At 44.6% G+C, this 18,335-nt stretch overlaps 6 protein-coding genes across 6 annotated transcripts; 4 read left to right on the top strand and 2 right to left on the bottom strand.

The window, feature by feature from the left end:
* Positions 1–309: 309 nt before the first annotated feature.
* On the bottom strand, positions 310–648 carry PCYB_083070 (RING-box protein HRT1; the record flags this gene model as incomplete). The annotated part of the gene is made up of 1 exon (XM_004222045.1): positions 310–648. Exon 1 carries the CDS (start codon positions 634–636, stop codon positions 310–312), a length of 327 nt encoding a protein of 108 aa, XP_004222093.1. The 5' UTR covers positions 637–648.
* A 909-nt stretch (positions 649–1,557) lies between these two features.
* On the bottom strand, positions 1,558–4,039 carry PCYB_083060 (endonuclease/exonuclease/phosphatase domain containing protein; the record flags this gene model as incomplete). The annotated part of the gene is made up of 2 exons (XM_004222044.1): positions 1,558–1,650; positions 2,066–4,039. 2 exons carry the CDS (start codon positions 4,037–4,039, stop codon positions 1,558–1,560), a joined length of 2,067 nt encoding a protein of 688 aa, XP_004222092.1.
* A 1,401-nt stretch (positions 4,040–5,440) lies between these two features.
* On the top strand, positions 5,441–6,044 carry PCYB_083050 (ubiquitin-conjugating enzyme E2; the record flags this gene model as incomplete). Its single annotated transcript, XM_004222043.1, has 2 exons — positions 5,441–5,866; positions 5,988–6,044. The coding sequence occupies 2 exons, from the start codon at positions 5,441–5,443 to the stop codon at positions 6,042–6,044; spliced, it is 483 nt and encodes a 160-aa protein (XP_004222091.1).
* A 2,276-nt stretch (positions 6,045–8,320) lies between these two features.
* PCYB_083040 (kinesin) lies at positions 8,321–12,401 on the top strand (the record flags this gene model as incomplete). The annotated part of the gene is made up of 2 exons (XM_004222042.1): positions 8,321–8,665; positions 8,922–12,401. 2 exons carry the CDS (start codon positions 8,321–8,323, stop codon positions 12,399–12,401), a joined length of 3,825 nt encoding a protein of 1,274 aa, XP_004222090.1.
* A 1,650-nt stretch (positions 12,402–14,051) lies between these two features.
* Positions 14,052–15,193, top strand: PCYB_083030 (RNA-binding protein; the record flags this gene model as incomplete). Its single annotated transcript, XM_004222041.1, has 5 exons — positions 14,052–14,172; positions 14,303–14,401; positions 14,531–14,685; positions 14,868–15,046; positions 15,121–15,193. The coding sequence occupies 5 exons, from the start codon at positions 14,052–14,054 to the stop codon at positions 15,191–15,193; spliced, it is 627 nt and encodes a 208-aa protein (XP_004222089.1).
* A 1,258-nt stretch (positions 15,194–16,451) lies between these two features.
* On the top strand, positions 16,452–17,418 carry PCYB_083020 (elongation factor 1; the record flags this gene model as incomplete). The annotated part of the gene is made up of 3 exons (XM_004222040.1): positions 16,452–16,579; positions 16,799–16,949; positions 17,227–17,418. The coding sequence occupies 3 exons, from the start codon at positions 16,452–16,454 to the stop codon at positions 17,416–17,418; spliced, it is 471 nt and encodes a 156-aa protein (XP_004222088.1).
* Between the last annotated feature and the right edge of the window lie 917 nt (positions 17,419–18,335).

The raw sequence follows: 18,335 nt of genomic DNA, 5'->3' as shown, positions 1-18,335 counted from the left end.
GTTTAACTTCCACATTTTTTTAATTAGGGGCATAGGAAAAAGTTTTTTTTTTTTTTTTTTTTTTTTAACGCATGCTAGGGTGTACAGAAAAAAGAAGCAGGCGCAAGGCGAACGTTTCGGAAAAAAAGGGTAACAATGTACATACGTGTGCATATTCATGCGCATATCAACACATGTGCGCGCTAACAGATGCGCAGGTTGGGTCGGGCCAGGCGCGCCCCTGGACACAAGGCAAATAATTTTAAGAATGTGCCATGTATAGATGCACGGGATCAAAGTAGACAAACGCAGCAGAATTGCCAATTCACTTCAATTCGATGCCTTTTGAAACTCCCAAGGGGTGTTATCCAGGGGACACACTTGTCTAGCCTTAATCCATCTGGATATGCAGTGAAGGTGAAAGGCATGATTGCACACACCCCACGCTATCGTACAGCTGTCCTTGTCCAGTTTTTTGTCCTTATCGTTTCCATCATTTTCGTTTAACTTTGCTTGACATTCGATGCATAAGTCCATTATGTGGTTTCTGCAAATGGCACAGTTATCTACGCTGATGTCCCAAGACCAGGCAGCCACACCTGACCATTTGTGAATTTTGAAAATATCATTGTCTTCTTTCCCTTCGTTCTTGGCCATGCTCGCTGATTTCTTCGTTGGTGCAGCAGGTGTGCGCGGCAGGGGGGGGTTATGTATAGACGGGTGTAAACTGTGTAAGCAGCGTTCGCACAGGACGCACCGTTCGCACAGTTTGCAGCATACTCAGCATGCTCTACTCGCTCTGCTCGCTCAGCGGTGAGTGCTTACGGGTTAAGAAAAAAACGTGTCGGAAAGGGGCCCCTTCTCTCGCTTGAAAATCATGTAAGATCGGGGGAAGGGGATCTCTGCCGAGGTATGCTTATGCAACAGGGCGATGGTGTAACCTGTAAGCATGAAGTGTTACTCCTTAACAGTGGGCAGGGGGGGGGGAAAAAAAAACAAGTGGCACGTTTTCCTTTTGCAAAAAATTACGCATTTGTCATTCTTACGAAAGGGACACGTTCATGCCACCAGCCGACAAACACAGGGATGAAAAAAGCACAGTTTGTTGATCAATCTTTTCTTTATTTTTTCTTTATCTATGCTTAACTTTTTGCAAACGCTACTTCCTTTTTGGTGTTTTTTTTTTATTTTATTATATTTATTTTTTTTTATTTATTTTATTTTATTTATTTATTTTTTTTGCTACTCTACCCTTGCAGCGTGTGTGCGTTATTTTAAAGGGTTAAATTCCGTAGGGAAGGCCGCTTGAAAGCATATTTCCCCACTCCTACCAAGGCGGGAGCGCACGTGCTTTTCGTCATCACCGGGGGAAGCACACCTCGTTTGCAAAATAGGCCGACTGACCGCTTACGTCAAAGTATGCGCCTACATAACGACCGCCACGCATTTCCGCGGATGGGGGAAAGGACATAACCTCAGTGGAGAGAGGTACACAATGTGGTTTTGCCAATCGGTGTAAATCATGACTGCTAAGTGGCCCCCTAAAGGATGGTGAAGTCAATGGAAAAGGAGAACTCGTCACATTGATACCGCTAAAACTTCAACCTCATCCTCAATTTCCCACGCAACCAGCAGACGTGCTGAAAAATTTTCAACTAGCCAAATGGAGTACTGGAAATGCGAATTAAAAAAAAAAAAAAAAAAGAGAGTGACAACACATTTGCGCGAAATGTGCCATATCAACTGAGTATGCCTGAATGGCACAAATGGGGAAATGCAATTTCGTGGCGGCCCTACCACCCTCCGTCATTTTTAAGCTTCACGAACAACGCGGGTTTGCAAAAATGGGATGTTGCGCAACTTTTCAAAATTTGAAAAAAGTATGACCTGTTCAGGCAAAAGTGAAGTAAAAAAAAAAAATAAAATAAGCAAAACGATGGATTAACAAAACCATGGGCTAGCAAAACCATCGGCTAGCAAAACAACGCAACAAAACAGAGAGGGTGGAGCTGCGGAGGGGACGGAGCAACCCCATTGGGCATAGCCCCCCCGAAAGGCGAATCACCCCAAGTTACTACATTTCCACCTCGGCAGCTATGCTAATGTGATCACTGGGGTTTATGGGAGACAACACCCCCTTATACTTCTCGAAGCTTTCCTTGTCGATTCCCTTCAGTACCCGTCTCACCTTAAGCCCCGGTGACAAAAAGATGTAATCCAAGACGTCAATAAAGTTATTGTTCCAGTTGGTGTAAGCAATATCCCCCTTTTTATATGCGGAATATAATGGCAGGAATTTTTTCCTGTCCAAATGGGGGCCAATAATTTTTTCATTATTATGCTCATTTTTTCCCAAGTCAAATAATGTTGGGTATTTATTCAAATCGTCATATTCCTTTTTAAACAATTTGGAATTTACCCAAAGGTCCGAATCTGAATTAATGTCCTTTCCTTCGAGGAAGGAAAAAACTTCTGACTCGAAATTTGTATTTAAATCTCCACTTAGCACTACATACACCGTTTTCCCGCATTTCTGTTCATACTCTTTTTTGAGCGTTTCCAAAATGTGCAATAGGCTATGCGACTGTAATGCTCTAATATGGCTAGCCAAACTGTGGAAATAAAAATGTGTATTTGCCACGAGAAATATATTTGTGCTACTCCTATGTGTGTAAATGCCAACCTGAAAAACGGTTTTAATTTCCCTGATGATTTCCTCCAGGTCATTGCCCAAGTTGATAAAGCTATCGTATACGTCCTTCAACTCTGGAAGTTTCACCACTTGGTTAAATTCATAATTTTTATACTCAATTAGGGTAAATTTCTTTTTATTAACAAATAAGGAACAGCCGTCATTTCCATGACTGTTCTTTGGCTTGTACGAGGAATAGAACTCGTCATGTAGGTACACAGAGAAGAGGTTGGAATGCAGATGTTCGCTCACCTCTTGCAGGCAAATAATATCATAATCGTAACTGATATCATGAATTAGCAAATGCGATCTGTAATTCGTTTTCAAATAACAAGGGTCTATATTTTTAAACATATATTCTAGGGCGTACTTCGTGTTGGTATATATAGGTGCAAGAATGTTGTAGGTTAAAATGCGTAGTATGTTATCGCTGCTGGGTTCATCTGTCTTTAGCACCTTCTCAAAATGGAGATACCTTTCTCCTTTCCTTTTTAGATCCTCCTCAAATTCGTTCGACAGTACTTCTATTTCATTCGTCACGTAGAAGAAGAAGGGCTTCTTCTTATTATATATAACGAGCTGAAGTTTTTTGTTTGTGTCTTCCTTCCTAGGCTTGTAAAACAAATCGCGCGATTGGATCACCTTCTTATCATGTGCATACGTCCAGTAGTGTACATACGAATGAAGGTCTTCCATGGGTGCATTCACAGGGATTATGGGGTGTCCTCTATACACATCCATGGATACATAAATTTGCTTCAGGTCATACAACCCTTTGAATACTTCTACTTTGTGTTCATTAATGAGGATGTAACTTAGTTTGTCCACCACATTAATCAGAATCGAGTTGTCCTCCACCATGTTATTTTCCTTGTCAAAAAAGTGGATGTCATTTGGTGGGTCCTCCTCCTTCTCTATTGTGGAGTCATCCCCCGTGGGCTGTTCCACACTTTGGTTGTAGTTCTTACTTGGTCTCTTCTTCCTTTTTCTGTTCGACTTTTTCATATTTAAAATTATCCTATTTGTCAACGACTTTACCGTCTCGTCTTTTTTCCTTAACAATTTGAATTCCCTAAAATGGAAGTATAGCTCTATGCTATATTCGTCACTTTCCGTTTCGTTTATTTTGAGGTAGCTGCAATTTTTTCTTATCTCTTCCAGTTGCTCAACGGTGAAAGGTTTTCTGCTTTGGCCACAGTGGTTGTTTTCTTCGCGTACATCACCGTTTTCTTTTGAGTGGATCGACATGCCTGTCGATTTATTTTCATTCGTCGAGATATCCGAGTGTGCATCGGTCTCTTGCTTTTGCTTACTTTCGTTTATTACTGTGGAATCGCGCGCGGGCGCACTGCCTCCCGAGGCGCACATTTTGAGCAGTGGGAAGTGCTTTCTGCTGTGCGACACGTGCTCAAGGGGGATGCTGCCAATGGGCGTGCTATAAATGGAGGTACTTCCACGGGGGGCTCTACCAACGCGACCAGTACCAACCGTGCTGCCGAAATATCCCCAGCTGGGCTTTCCTAGCACCTTCCCCGAGTCTCCCGAAAGGACGGTTCCTTTTCCCTCCTTCGTTTGGAGGCGACGAAAAAACAACCTCGATCTGTTTGGAAGGCCGTGAAAGCGCTTCGACAACAGGAACAGGACGGGGAACTTTCTCTTCCCTGCACATGCAGTGATTTCTCCTTTCACGGGATACCCGCTTCTCTCCCTCTGTTGTATTCTTGTTAGCCTCGCATTTGGAGCATATTTTACCTTTGCCACATTGCAAGATAAGCATGCCGCCACGCCTTTTCTGCAGGGCAAATGCAAAGATAAGGTCAATGCTGCTAGGCACATAAGTAAATTATGCCTTCTCATCTATAAAGGTTTGCTCAACAATGGGTGTTTTTTTTTTTTTTTAACTTGTAGCTCTCTTCATTTTTTTGCGGTTTGCTTGTTCCCATTACGTATTTAGCTGCGCGTATGTAAGTACATATAATACCCCGCGTTGTGTGCTTATAGAAAGCGAGGCAGGCATTTCATTTGGGTCCATCTCTTCAATGAATGGAGTTATTCCTTTTCATTATCGAGGAAGAGGAAAAAGCGGCAATATTCTCTACTGAACTGCTTTGAAAAATATAAATGCCCCCCATTTTGTGGATCTTTTTTTTATTATACTTCAACCCTGTAGGGGCTGCAAAACGCAAAATTGCCATTGCTGCGTTATTATTTTTTTTTTTCCCCGCCTTTTTTTGGAAAGCTAATTTGTTAAAAAATAAATTATGAACAGATTTTCGAAAAAAAAAAAAGCTGAACTGTTCAGGTAATTTTTTACCCAACTAGCCATTTGAGGGAAAAACAAATGCAACAAAATTGAAGTGGCGCAATTGATGAGCAAGAGGATAAAGCGCAGGAAAACAGGAAAACAAGCGTGATGGAAATTGCAATTCGTAATGGAGCATGTAATGGAGTATATGCTGGACTACATAGCAACATTCCGCTTGTGACGGTAAGAAACCAATGAACAGATTGATGAACCAAACTTTGCCAGCAAGCCCAATAACGTTGTCGTCGTACATATAAAAACTAAGCGTAAGAGTAACGCGAAGACGAGGGCGCATTTGGCGGGGAAGAAATGTAAACATAAAAAGAGAAAGCGCCACTCGTTGGAAGATTTGAAGTGGGAAAGCATTCCATTTTAGCACCCTATAACATCGCAAGGCGCGCAGCAACGTTTATCACCGCAACTATCACCACGGCTACCCCCCTCGCTACCACGGCCTGCGCACCATGTCAACGTTCGCCAGGCGAAGGATAATTCAAGATTTAAACAAAATCAACAAGGATCAGAACAAAAGCTTTGAGGCTGCCCCATTCGCAGACAACATCATGTGTTGCCATGCAATCATTAGGGGCCCGGAAGATACCATATGGGAATGTGGCATTTTCCACTTAATCATTAATTTTTCAGAAGAGTACCCCGTAAGTCCCCCCAAGGTAAAATTCCTGTCAAAGTTGTTTCACCCAAATATATATACCGATGGAAATATTTGCCTGGATATTTTGCAAAACCAGTGGAGTCCCATTTATGATATAACTTCGTTGCTGACGTCTATTCAGTCTTTGCTGAATGACCCGAATACGTCTTCCCCCGCGAATCCGGAGGCAGCTCGGATTTTCATTAACGACAGGAATATGTACAATAGGAGAGTCTTGGTAAGGCGAGCCGCTACACGAAAGTGCAACAGAGCATACGTATTTCGCCACTGTTTTTTTCCCCACGTATGACACTGCTACTCCATGTGAATTACATTTTTTTTTTTTTCCCCCCCCGAAGATGTGTGTGGAGGATAGCTGGGAAATACCCAAATTTAACATGAACAGCTTTAGTTAGGAAAGTGGCATCTAAGAGGCAGCGATTGGACGGAGGACAGGATCACATTACGTGAGGAAAAGAAGAGGAAGGAGAAGAAGAAGAAGAGGAAGGGGGCATGTCCCCACTAAGTTACCCCGCGAAGTAGTTTGCCAATGGAGGAATACCAAAATGCAAGTGCCCCGAAGATGGTCTTCCCAAGGAGGGCCCCTCTTATCATACAAAATTTAAAATGAAGAAGTGAACGGTGTATCCCCCACTCCACCGCCTCCTTTTTTGAGGCATATTAATTGCACGACTTCTCCTCTGAGTGAAGAGTTAATTTGCCAGCCAATGTGTCAATTTGCCCACCGAATATATATCCTTTTTATGGTGACAAAAAAGTCCTTCCCATTTGCGATACAGAACGTTTGGATTCCCTGAACAGGAAGATGGAGGAAAAAAAAAAAAACTTTTAAAAAACACGCACACAATTTTTTACATTTCCAACAGGGTTAAGAAAAAGCTGTAGGTTGTCAAGAGAGATGCGGAATGTATTTGAGAATTTCCCTTTCTGTTTTTTCATGTACGATGGAATTTCCGCATGGAGGTGTTCCATAACTTGACGGTTCACTCCATCCAGAGACGCGTGAGTGGCAGTGCACATACAATGATGAGACGTAGCAGAGGAGTATTCCTCCCCTCAATAAGATAATTATTTTACGGATAAACGACATCGTGACGATCAACCTTGCATGGAAATTGTATATTTTTTTTTGTAAAATTTATGAATAGTCCATGGGATTGAACACCCATCCCAGTGAGCCATTTGTTCAGCACAACAATGTCTGAGAAGAAAAAAAAAAAAAAAGGGGGGGGACACTTAATCCCATTGAAGCAGCAAAATGAGGGTATATGTGTGTAGGCCCCAATGGGGAATGCACATTTATGTTCCCTCAAAAAGAGTTGCATATAAAAAGAAAACAAGGAGAGGTTTGTAGAAAAGGCCTAAGTGAGCAGTCTACAAAGGTTAATACAAAGTTGGTGAAGCATGGAGGAAAAAAAAAAAATTTCCTTCAAATGAACGAATCGACGGATGCACTCGCGTGAGTAATTCCCCGGGTTGGAACCATGGCACACACACACAAGGGGGAAAAAAAAAAAAAAAACCTACATTTGTGCATAGATATACATACATGCATACGTACGTTCCTGCTTGTGCTCATAACATGTACACCTCCAAATGATGGGAAAAATAAACCAAAAGGGGGGGAAAGAAAAAGGCAGCACGAACGAAGCAATGGGAAAGACTTGTCTAGCATAAGGGGCCTGGACTCATCGCATAGAGTGCGTTGAATTATATGTGCAAAAGGTTAAGAAAAAAAAAAAAAAAAAAAAAAAACATCAAATTTGGCAGATTTGATGAGGGCCTCCGTTTTGGTAAATTTGACCAATGCGTCCCGCGTTAACCAATTTGGCTATTTTATTATTTTATTATTTTTTTTTTCGTAAACTTTAACACTTAAACATTTCCTTTTTACGCGTTTATTTTTGAAGTTATTTCCCCGTTCATTTGCCTATCCCGCGCGAGGGCTTCGTGCGTATAGGCGTACATGAGAGTTGACGCCTCGGCCGATCTCTACTCCGCCACGTCGTAGTATCTTATCGTCCCACATGCCCATACACCTTTGTATTCATGTGCCGACCGGCTGGAGGGGTGGGGGTCACTAAGGGGAGACGCAAAGTACAGTCCACTCTGCGGAGCGCAGGAAAATGTATACATGTGCGTACCAATAAGGGGAAAATCCCCCAGTATATCTATTTTTTTTTTTTTTCCTCCCTTATAATGTGCTACATGTAAGCCCATTTCTCCCCAAGACAGCAAAGAGCACCACCTCTCCTTTAAGCAAATTCCTGTCTGCTCAGATCCGTTTGCACAAAAAAAATTTATCGCTTCAAATAATGGTTATTAAAAAAAGGGATACTGAGCTGCAAATTTTCCGATTACCCATTTGAAGACAATCAGCAAATACACCATCTCGGAGGAAACCCCCCGTTTGCATTAATTCGACGGCTCTACTCAGGAGGTTACTCTGTCCCTAAATGGGTACCTATCTCTTCACATGTGTAACGCATGGTCAAATACGTGGAACCAACTCTGCGGAGATAAACAGTAACCTTTTTGTTCCTCTCGAGGGAACACTCCCCTCCTTCTACCCGTAACCCTAACTACACACATGTGTGTGCAGATTGACTAGCCAAAAGGGGCTTATAATAAACGTTTTTGTATTACCAAAAGGGTAGGGGAGAAAAATACAATGCGTGGGGAGCTCTCCGATGTAATTACGAAGAGTCACGATGGAGAGGGCGGTAAAAGTTTGGAAGAAATTTACGTGAATTACAAAAAGTTGAAACAGCTGAACGGGTTGAACGCGGCGAGCGAAGCAAATAAGACTAACGCCGCTAACAAAGCAAGCGAGACTAACGCCGCTAACGCAGCTAACAGCGCTAACGAAGCAAACAAGACGAACGGCGTTAACGAAGAAAACAAGACGAACGCCGCTAACGCAGCTAACGGCGAGAACGAGGGCATCGCCAGGGGGGACACGATCTTTTTCGAAGCGCAGAGCGAGGCGGGCGAAAGCGAGAAGGAAAAAAACGGGGTCGCCCTGCTGCACAACGATACGGAGGGGGAAGCCAATTTAAAAAAAAAAAAAAAAAGGCAGCGAGGGAAGCGGCGAGGGAAGCGGCGAGGGAAGCGGCGAAGAACGCAGCAAAGAACGAAGCGAAGAAAGCCGCGAAGAAAGCCGCGCAGAAGGGGCGAATGGCGAAATTGGCACTTGGACCCCCGCTTCCTGTGCGACCAACAATGACGCAAGAGAAAATAAAAAAATAAATGTGTTAACTATTTCGCCTGAGTTTAGTGATGTGAGAAGGAACTTCAGATTTACACACAGGACCAATTTGCACGTGAAAAAAAGGTCCCTAAACGATGAACCCGCGCTAGGCGATAGCAAGAAGGCCTTCCTAAAAAGCAGCCATAATCTGACCAGCGTTCCGCTGCTCACCGGGTTTGGCGGGGTTTGCAGTGTTGCCGGTGTTAGCGGTGTTGCCGGTGCTGGCAGTGTTTGCAGTGTTGGCACCGCTCGGGGCGAGGAAAGGGCAGGTGGAAAAAAAAAGTTCAGCCCGAACAGCCAGGCAAACAGCATAATAAGCCATAATGACCGAACCCTAAAAATCTTCTGCAACGCGAGGGAAGACGGCGCCAAGAGTAGCAACCCCGCGGGTGGAAATCGAAGCCGCGGCCGACCGCAGCCGGGCGGTGGCGGCGCCCACTTGAATGGGAGCGGTGCGCGACCGGCAGCGGCCATCCCCAATGAGAAGAAGCGGGCCCCCAAGAGGAAGGCCGCGACGAGTGCAGCTAGCGTGGCCAGCTCATCCCGAGTGACCAACTCGACTAGCGTGGCCAGCTCATCCCGAGTGACCAACTCGACTAGCGTGACCAGCTCATCCAGAGTGACCAACTCGACTAGCGTGGCCAGCTCATCCCGAGTGACCAACTCGACGGGTGTGACCAGTTTAATCGGCGCTGCCAGGCTCGAAGTAAAGACGAAAAACGGGACCATGGAAGCTAAAAGCAAAAATAGGCTGTCAGTGACGAAGAGCCAAGCTAACAAAAACGTAGTGGACCACATCAGTGAGTACCCCATAACGTCCAAAAATATCTACGACAGCATTTACATCCCTCAGATTAACATAAAAAATATTTTCAGCGCGAACTCTACTAACGGGGGGGCAGCGACATGCACATACAACACCACCTCCTGCGCAGACCCCTCCTTCAGTAGCAACGGAGAAAACAGTGTCCTAAAACGGGGAGACTCTTCTAACCTAATAAACACGCTAAACGCGTATTCTAACGTAAAAGTTGCAGTGAGAATAAAACCCATTTCCGAATCGGAAGAAAATATCGTCTCCATATTTAACAAAAACTATGTCTTAATCGAAAAGGAAAATCAAAAAGAATGCTATCTACTCTCTCAAAAAAAAAAACAAGCAACTTACGTATTCGATGTAGTATTCGACGTTAATGCAACACAGGAAAATGTGTTTCTGCACACCGCCAAGCCGTTAATTCCTCACGTCTTTAAAGGAGTCAATGGAACCGTTTTTGCATATGGAGCCACGGGTTCAGGAAAAACGTATACCATGTTAGACGATAAGAATCAGAATGGGATCGTTCAACTGTCTCTCCTCGAATTATTTACCATCATTAAGGAGAAAAAATATGAAAAAGCAAAAGTTCTCATGAGCTTCCTAGAGGTATATAATGAAACGATTAGGGATCTACTTGGAAAGGAAAAAAACAAGTCTTTGGAAGTTCAAGAAGATACAGCTGAAGTACGTGTAAGTAATTTATGTGAAGTACATGTAGAGAGTTACCAACAAGCAATGATGTTAATAAATGAGGGAGTGAAAAATAGAAAAATGTCACCTACTAGGGCTAATAAAGTATCCAGTAGATCCCATGCCATTTTACAGATATATATCCACAACGAAATTATGGATAACAATATGAATGCAATAAATTATAAGGCCAAATTATGCTTCGTCGATTTAGCTGGTTCTGAGAGAGCTAGTGCTACTTCGAATAAAGGAGAGAGATTCAAAGAAGGATCCTATATTAACCAATCCCTCCTTGCCCTAGCTAACTGTATCAACTCCCTAGCGTCTAATAAACATATCCCAAAGGTGAGAGTCAAATATAGGGATAGCAAATTAACGCACCTGTTAAAGAATTCCTTGGAAGGAAACTGCCTTGTCGTGATGATAGCCAATATCAACCCTTCGAGAAAATCCTTTCAGGAATCGAATAACACTCTCAAGTATGCCTTTCGAGCGAGGAATATCAAACTCTGTGCAACGGTACAAACGAATGACAACAAAGAAAGCGACGTAGAAAAAATACTAAAAAGAAATGACCTCCTCCAGAAGGAATACGATCTACTACTTCACAGGTACAGTAGACTTAAGGAGTACTTCTCCAATTTGAAGGTCCTCTTTCAGCTCCACAAAAATGTGCACCATTGTTATCAGCGTAAGGAAAACTCATCGGGGAGAGTTCCCATCCTTGGATTGAAACAAAATATTTCTGTGTATGAGCAACTCATTAAAATTAAATCGGAAGAAATTAAACAGAAAATTGATTCTTCCCTCTCCTCGGGGGACGACCATGATGATGTGTTATTACTAAACATTTTCGACTCTGTTGTGGACAAAGATTTGGATCATTTTATTCGCTCCAATTCGTCTGCGTTAACTGGGGAGGACGACCAGCAGGGGGTGCCGCTCAACCAACAGGGGGTGCCGCTCGACCAGCAGGGGGTGCCGCTCGACCAGCAGGGGGTGCTGCTCAACCAGGTGAAGAGCAAGGCAGATGTGAGTGCGCAGGGGGAGGACCCGAATGGCCTTCTCCTCGGGGCGATGGACGGGCTCGAGGGCGGGGCGGATTTCGTGAATGGAGTGCACAAGCGAGGGGGCAACCTGGTGGGGAAATTGCCCACCTCCGACGTGCCAATCGCAGCGAGGATGGGGCCTACATCCGACGTACCGATCGCAGCGAGGAGGGTGCCCACCTCCGACGCACCTATCGTGACGGCCGCGGAAGAGGGTGTCACCCCCGCTGACGCCGCGAACCAAGGCGAACACTTGGAGAGGAAGCACCCGAGCAAAAAGCAACAGCTGCAGACCTTCCAAGATAACCTCACCGATATGCAAAACAGCATTCTGATGGACACGATCAGCAAAAAAATGGAGAGTTCATCCCACGCACCCATAATCAAAAAAACGAACATGACGCAGTTATTCCTGCAGAGTGGAATCACTGCAGATCCCCGTCTCGTCCTAAATGAGCAGGCGGGCAAAAATAAACTCACCCAGCTGGAACCTCACGGGGTGCTAAACTACAATCAAATTTTAGATAACAGTAATAGTGGGCATCATAGCGACGCTACGCAGGATTATCTTAACGATGCCTCAAACAGGACAGGAAGCCTTTTTAACAACCTGAATGCGATGGAAGATAGTCTAGTCCATTGTTCCGACAATTTTGCAGAGCATTATGGAGATAACTTTTACGATGCCAAGGGGATGGACAATGCAGAGGGGACTATCTTTGCTAATCCGATGGAGGTAAAGAGCACCAGGGATGTAATAAACTTGGGGAGAGTGAAACGTGAGCCACAGGTAGGCAGGATGATATCCAACAATGAGGCAGTTAGGAGCAACAAAAGGAAAAAACTCGCGCTAGTGGAGGAAAACATAAAGCATGAACATCACGAAGAAAACTCTTCATCCGTCAGAAAAAAAAAAGTTAAAAATGAGAGGAACGTGAGGTAGCTGTTTTGCCGGCGCATATACTGGCACTCTGCATGGGACTGTCTGCGCGCACCGAGTGGCGAACCCCCTTCCTCTTACCATACAAAGGTGGGAGAACGGAGCACTCCCCCCCAACGCAAACCACTTCGACGGAGCACTCCCCCCCTACGCAAGTCACTTAGACGGAGCACTCACCCCAAACGCAAACCACTTCGTCTCATTCGAAATGGATTCATCTCTACATAGTAGAAAAATTTTACCCTTTTGATCACCCCATGGTGATGCAACTTTGGCCGTGGCACGTTGCCCCAATCGGAACCTCCCCCGCCGGGCTCATCTCACAACGTCGGAGAAGCAGCTCGCAGAGAGTATGACTAGCCTTATGGTATCCCCCGCTTATTGTCAGATAAAGTGAACAAAAACTGCAGGACAGATACTACCCGTAGGCGCTCCCTTCGCCTAGCACGCTTCCCTAAATGAAGTGGGAATGGTTCCTCAATTTTATTTGCCACGTGGCTAGTGCTACTGCTATTGATGCTGCTATTGATGCTGCTATTGATGATGCTATTGCTACTGCTATCGCTACTGATGCTCCCCCCCCATGGGTGTGATCTCTCTGTGGTGACCCATTACAGCTTCTACTCTTTACAGCATCGAGTTGGACGTCGCAGAAGGGGAGAGAGAACAGCGCAGCTTACTCCCCCCCTCCCTATATGTTTACGTTTTGGCGCGTGTTTGTTCTCCATCGCGCGGGGACGACCCCCCTTCCTCAGATTTGTGTTCATGTTTACACGAGTGTGGTACCCACATAAAATACATACCTGCTCATTTTTGGCACTTCAAATTCCTCCCCCCCTTCCCGTGCAGCGGCGCTTCGCCGACTCATACGTACATACATATATATATACGTATATACATATATATATACATATATATATACCTTATATGCGTATATATGCAATGTTTAGCAGCGCATCTACATTCTCTTCTTTTTTTTTTATGTACATTTAGAGGACTAATTTACTCTGCTCTGCAACCCCGTTTATCATTTTTAAGTTAACCCAGCTGAGCTAGCTTTTTTTTTTTTTTTCCCCATTTTGAATGCGAAAAAATTCGCTTATTACAAGAAAAGGCGACAGAGTGATACGCCATACGGGTATCACATTTTTGCGATTTGCAATAACACGTGAATGAGATTATATACCATTTTTAAGAATATATATTTTTTTCCGGTGAAAACATTTTCAGGGGAACATCCACTCAGAGCAGTGTATTCCCAATGAGCATGGCACTTACACGTACAGGCAAATGCACGCGTTTATGCACATGTACACGTTCATGCTTGGATGAAGGTCACCTGTCTCGAGTGCGACTTTAATGTTTTTTATTTTCTCCAACCACTGAGGAAGCTTCATTTGGAAGGCACTCATACTCCTCACACACCCGTTGTTCTTTCCCCATTCATCCGTACCGTTAAAAAAAGAAAAAAAAAAAAAATGACATGCATGTAAGAGTGTCCGTGTACATATCTGCAACTGTGATGGAACGCCGCTGGGCAAATGCTAACGGATTAGCGGCGTCACAGCTTGAGATGCGCGTGTGTCATTAGCGGTCGTAGCAACAGGGAAGAACAAACGAAGAAGCAGCAAAGAGTCGAAGGGCCGCGCAAAAATGGGCATATTTGATAAAATCCGGAGCGTCGAAAAATTGAACGAAGCGGAGCTGAAGAATATTGGAAATGATCAAACCTCGTGGCACGACCAGTATAAGGACTCCAGTTACATCTACATAGGTAGGCGACCAACAGGGCGGTAGCAACAGTGGGCGCGATAGCAAGAGAGGCTTCCCGTCACTTCACCGCTGCGTACGTCGGAGCAAAACTATACATATGCTCGACGGCCAATTCCCCTCCCCCTGAGCAGGCAACCTGGACAGCAGACTAACCGAAGGAGACATCGTTATCGTATTTTCGCAGTTTGGCGAACCGATAGACGTTAACCTGGTGCGAGACAAGGAGACAGGTAATTCGACCAAACTGCAAAAAGGTGGTCGCGACCATTGTCCACTATATTATCCGTAGGAGTGATGGCAATATATCACCATTTGGTGCAGCACTTAGCTGTGTTTTCTTTCATCTCCTCCCTCTACAGGAAAATCCAAGGGGTATTGCTTCCTATCGTATGAGGACCAGCGCAGCACAGTGCTAGCGGTAGATAATTTTAACGGATACAAGCTGCTGGACCGACCTCTAGTGGTTGACCACATTTTAAATTACAGGCTCCCCCAAAAATATGCCAACGACGATGTAATGCTCCACGTTCGAGGGCGCCGCCACGCATTCACATGTGCATATATTTTCATATGTACACATATGTAGATAGAAGCTTATGTGTAGTGCCACGACTTCGATGTGCTGCTAGCTCTGTGCGCACATCACCTTTTCCTCCTCCCCATTTTTTTTTTCTCTCTTCTCCAACCCCCCTGCAGGGAAAAAACGAATACAAGCCAACCGGCGCCGAGGGACAAGGAATAGGCGTGTACAACGTTATCGAGAGCGAAATAAATTTGACCAAGACGTTCGATAAAATACGGAATAAACAGAATGAGGAAAAACGGAAGAAACTGATGGATGAAGATGAATTGTGGGCCCTCAACTTTGAAAAATCGTTAAACAAAAGGGATGGCAAAGGAGAAAAGGAGAGTGAAGATCGGCGGTCCACTTCGTCCCACAACGTTGCAGACAAAAGGAAGGGACGCCATGGAGAGAGATCCGTGTCGCCAAAAAGGTACAAACAGAGGGACAGAAAAAATGACGATGAAATGAGCCATATACGTCACAAGCATAAGTCTCACCGCAGCAAAGGGGGAGAATCTCGCAAACGAGAGCGGCGCCCACATAATAGCGACAGCAGCGGGCGTAGCAGCAGGCGCGGTGATGGGAGAAAGGGAAAAAGGCGACATTAAGCACAGAAGGAAAGACATCGCGCAGCGGTGGGACTAACAACAGTTTGCGAAAAGAAGAAGGATACGGTGTTACCTCGTTGGTGAGGGCTAATCGGAATAAATGTGCGCACAGGAGGAAGCAACTGCACGCCTCTGCACGCAGCTGTACGCAGCTGGACGAGTGTTTTGTTCGCTCGAAGGTAAATCCCCCCACATGTAGGACCATGCCCCTACTTGACAGTCCCCAAAGTGAGCATATGTACATGTACCCATGATTACATATGTTGTATTTATTTATTTATGTGTGTGCAACGCTTTTTTTTAATCGCCTGACCTGTTCATAAATTTTTGACGCTCTTTTGTGTGCAATTTTTTTTTTGTGTACGGCTAGCTGATTAATCCTAACCCTTCTGCGATGGGATTAGTAACTCCTTTCCCCGTTTTTCAACAAATTTGAATTCAAAAAGGTGTTTAGTTACTTGGAAGGGGAAATCAATCTCTCCCTGGCTCAAAACAACAAAATGGAGGGAGAAAAAATAAAAAAAGAATGTTTCCAAAGTGGGAAAACTGTCCCCAAATGGGAAAAAAAAAAAAAAAAATGAATAGTCAGGTTAAAATGTAGACTTGAAAAAAAAAAAAAAAAATTGGCGGCCCCGCGCACAAGAGGTTGGCGGTTCCATTCGAATCAACTACCAAACGTATAAATGAGCACGTAAGAATTAGGAGAAGTGGGGTGGAAGTATTTCCTTGTGCGCATATGATTAGAGCATATGCTTATGCGCGAAATGTGCCTTACGTGAGAAAAATACTTCGGCCGCATCAGGAACATGAAAATAATTTTACGAATAAAAGAAGCATTTTCTCTAACCCTTGTCATTTCGTCCAAAGCACTTTCCCTTTTGCGCCACGCGACTTAACCCCAACCGAAAGAAGCCACGCTACCTGCGTAAACCAATTTTATCCCTAGCTTAAAAAAAATCTGAGCATCGGAAAAAAAATAAAACCGCCTGGTCATAATAGGCAAATTTGGAGAAGCACGAAAAGGGGAAACCGAACAGGTTAACAAAAAAAAAAAACAGAAAAACGAAAAAAAGAAGAGAAACAGAACAAAAAAAAAAGAAAAACAAAATGGCGAACACATACGACGAGTTGTATGTACCTCTCAGCTACTACCTTCTACATAACGAAGGCAGTCAAGAGGGTACGGCTAGCCAGCAGCCGGGGAAAAAGCCATGCAAGAAACCAGTCATCAACAAGTAAGGCGAAAATGGGCACACTGGGAATAAACCAGTGGAAGTGGAAAGGCGCATGTATGGGGGACAGCACGACAACCGCCTCTATGGCGAGCTCCGCATTGTTTCGCGACACCCACGCGCAGCTTGATTATCTCCCCCCCCCATTCCCCAATGTGTACATACATATGTATATATGCCTATGGCTCCTAATCATGCTGCCGCCCCTTCCCAACTCGACAGGTCCTCCCTCATTATCGACATAAAGCCGTACGGAGAAGAAACCAACCTGGACCAAGTGTTAAAACTGGTGAAGGAAATCGAAATGGAAGGGCTGACATGGGGAAAGGCGCACAAAAAGATGCCCTTTGCATTTGGCCTCTTCAAGCTACAGGTAATATGCGCTAAAAAGTGCACACGTTTAGGTGTTCCCCGTTTGTGGACCCTCCCCAGAAATTCTATGATAAATTCGGTGCCCCGTTTGTGCCCCCCTTTTGCACCATTCAGTCCCCCCCACGTGCGCATAACCGACTGTTGCATGACTGACGCATAAACGCTTGTCCGAGTGGGGCGCACCAGCTATATGAACATTGTCGCGTTTGCTAAGACCTCCGCATGGTGGTCACCACATCATGATCATCTCTCCATGCGCACCTCACCCCCCCCTGCAGGTTTCCTGCGTTATCGTGGACGACTTGATAAACACAGACGAACTGATCGAGATGATAGAAAATGTGGGGCTAAGTGAGCAGGACGTTAAGAAGAAAAAAGAGCTTCAAGAATTGATGGAAGGTGAAGAGTTGGATGAGGAAGTCGAAGGACTCGTTCAGTCCGCCGAGATTATTTCCTTTAACAAATTGTAACTCATTTTGCATCCCGTCTCTGCGCGAGTGGGCATGGGCCCCGAGCACAAGTACATCCAACGGAGGGCACACACGGAAATACTCATGTACACACACAAGCGAGGCATTTGACCACCTGTGTACAAGGAAAGTCCCTTGAATGAAGCACCTCGGTGAGTTAATTCGCCATCCTTTTTCCACAATAGTGGGTCCAAATGGAACGAGGGAAATTTACATGCAGGGAATCGCGGCAGTTTACCACCTCCTCGGGGGGGGTGCGTAGCGTATACCTCGGTGTGCTTCGAAAGAGGAATATAATTTCCCCCCCAAGTGGCGCCTTCCACTTTGAACTACCAACACCAGCTGCCTCCGCGCGAGGCACACTGACCTGACCACAGGTTTACACAGCCAGGTTAGAAGTGCCCACCTAAACACATCAACTATTTTGAAGCAACACGTAGTTGTACATAAAAAAAGGCACATAAAAAAGGCACATAAAAAAGGCACGTAAAAAGGGAACGTAAAAAAAGAAAAAATTTTCACGTAAGTTGATCCTATAGCTGTGCATGGATAAAGGTATACACTACATTTTGGCAGTCCCTTCCTTGTTAGTTCGTCCGCGCGACCGTTTTTTTTTTTTTTTTTTTTTCAATTTGCATGTAAAAAGTGAACCCCAAAAAATTGTGCGGAGAACAAAAGGTGGAAAAAAAAAAAAAGAAAAAAAAAAAAAGAAGCAACCAAGCAACAGTGGTGTGGTGGCAACGTCAGTAAAATTATTATAATAATAAATATCGTCGTTACAAGAAAATTAGCAGCGGGTAGTGCGTCGTAGCGTAGCATAGGGTTTTTTTTTGGGGGGGGGCGAAGGCGCCTTTCCCCGAACCCCGCAGTTATGTATACCCGCTCAGGTCCTTCGTTTGCGCCTCCTTCCGTTTACC

This window comes from Plasmodium cynomolgi, chromosome 8, assembly GCF_000321355.1.
Source record: "Plasmodium cynomolgi strain B DNA, chromosome 8, whole genome shotgun sequence".
Taxonomy (NCBI): domain Eukaryota; phylum Apicomplexa; class Aconoidasida; order Haemosporida; family Plasmodiidae; genus Plasmodium; species Plasmodium cynomolgi.
This window is presented reverse-complemented; position numbering and strand designations above follow the sequence as displayed.